At 37.2% G+C, this 2053-nt stretch overlaps 1 protein-coding gene across 1 annotated transcript in view; it reads left to right on the top strand.

Moving 5' to 3' along the window:
* The first annotated feature begins 242 nt into the window (after window positions 1–242).
* The window catches only part of LOC106815385, a 3978-nt gene continuing 2167 nt past the window's right edge, over window positions 243–2053 (top strand). The window contains exons 1-3 of the mRNA XM_014819839.1: window positions 243–251; window positions 1047–1190; window positions 1389–1495. Coding sequence (XP_014675325.1) covers window positions 243–251; window positions 1047–1190; window positions 1389–1495 — 260 coding nt within the window. The remainder of the gene's footprint in view (window positions 252–1046; window positions 1191–1388; window positions 1496–2053) is intronic.

Genomic DNA, 2053 nt, shown 5'->3' with positions numbered 1-2053 from the left:
TGTTTCCACACAAAAATGTGCGCGGAAAACTACACTTCATATTGCGGTTTCTCTATAGGAGGCATCTGGATTGACTTATTCCTGGTTTGTATAATATTTGACCCAAATGTCTAAATCACTAATATTGTTTATATTTTAGGATCGTGTTTATCAGTGTTATTATCTCGGTTTAGGGGTAGTGGATAATTTACGTCACCGATTTGGTTTATGCTTATTGGTACGTATTATGCGGCTTGTTTTATATGAACAAGGTAAGACAGCTAATCAATAATACTGCAATGGATCGTCAGAATAAAACGGGAAAAGTTTATTAATTTGACTAATACTGCAGCATGGTTTTAGCATTTTACCGTTGTACGCTCTCCTTCTTTATCTGCTCTTGTACGTATTATCCTGTTGACATCTATGTATAACGATTTGGACCATAAAGTGTTAAAAGAAAAATCTGTTAATGAATCAGTTTTCCTGGTGTTTTGTGGCACCAGTATAGCCTTTCTCCTTACACGTTGATCCCGCCATAGTGCTTTTGTGCGCTTCCGCGGTAAAATAAACAATAGTGGTTTAATGGGAGTCGCAGTTGTTTATGGTTAAAAAATGTAAGGTAATGTAGGAATTTAATCATTCCGACTTGAGTGATCATCTAACAGATATCTGGTTCGTAAATGACACCATGTATCACAACAATTTATGGGGTTTTGCACAGTTTGTAGGCGTTAGGAATTTATGCCACTTTAAATGTTTGAGCAATAGAAAAAACACACATTAGCGGTAAAATTAGTTGTTGTTGTTTCTCTCGAACTAATTATTGTGCTTAGCTTCTGACAGCAGTTGAATTTGTTGAACTTGATACAGTTTTAAACTAATATTGAAGTAATTTAAATATAAATTAATATTAGACAAAATTCTTTTACATATAATCAACGTGTCGATAATAAACAATGGTAATGGAATTTTTGGTGCGTATATACATAGACTATAAGATCATACTAAGATATTCTCAGTCTATGGTATATGTAAATATTACGCTATAATTCTCGTTTCTGCAGCCTCGCCATGTCAGGCAAAAGGAGGGCTGCTTACGACAGAATGCCAGCACGGGGGCTACTGGAATCCCAACAACTGTGACGTATGCATCTGTCCTGCTGGTCTGGCAGGCGATCGCTGTGAAACCGTTGCACCATCAGAAGGCAGTAAGGCATAGTATACTGACAGACATGGAGAAATTAAGAAATCGTACGGATTGTTACTTCCCACTCATCAGCCGGTGTGAAGATTCTAATGTTTCCACTAATAGATTGATATCGCACTCATCACTTCGAGCTTTCACCCCTGCAAAACCACAGCGGTAATGTATGGTGGTTAATTTTTATGTATGCATCTTTTTCTAGCGACAGAAGGCGGAATTTTGGACATTAGCTGCGGGGACGGTGTGCAGTCTTTTGTTGGAAAATTATCGGCTGATACAAACAAGCAAGAAGCATATTGGCTCCTGCGGGTAAATTCGTAGGTGATAGTTTCACATTATTATCATCATGATCATAAATCAGCAAGGATTACTTCCAAGAAAAATATAATTCACATGCAATTTTACTATTCCATCAACAATTCAATTATTCAACGCCTTATCGCTCGTTACGTATAGTGTGTTAATTCGATATATTGATGATATGTAACATGTAATTTCGGCTTGTGCGATGTTTTGTACCCCTAGGCACCGGCATCAGCGACCATCAGTTTTCAGCTTACTTCGATATCGTCTATCTGCTATAGTTTGGACCGTTTGACGTGTGAAACGAGATTGGGTTGTCCTGATTGGCTTGAAGTCAAATACCTGGATTTAGCAAAAGCGGGGCCATGGTAATTAAGCTTACGTCTTGACTGACATTGAACTATATACTACGTCTATCTGCGAGATAAAAACTATGAGCGTCACTAGTCACAATCGCGTGTAAGCTTTACTCGGATCGAATTCAAATCCGCAAAAGTGGATCCGGTGAATAGAATGATTTATATTTTGAAAACTGTTAATATTATAATTATATTATCTTATTAT

The sequence above is a fragment of the Priapulus caudatus genome, unplaced genomic scaffold, assembly GCF_000485595.1.
Source record: "Priapulus caudatus unplaced genomic scaffold, Priapulus_caudatus-5.0.1 Scaffold1103, whole genome shotgun sequence".
NCBI lineage: Eukaryota > Metazoa > Priapulida > Priapulimorpha > Priapulimorphida > Priapulidae > Priapulus > Priapulus caudatus.
Note: the sequence above shows the minus strand (reverse complement) of the source record. Positions and strands in the feature narration are given on the sequence as shown.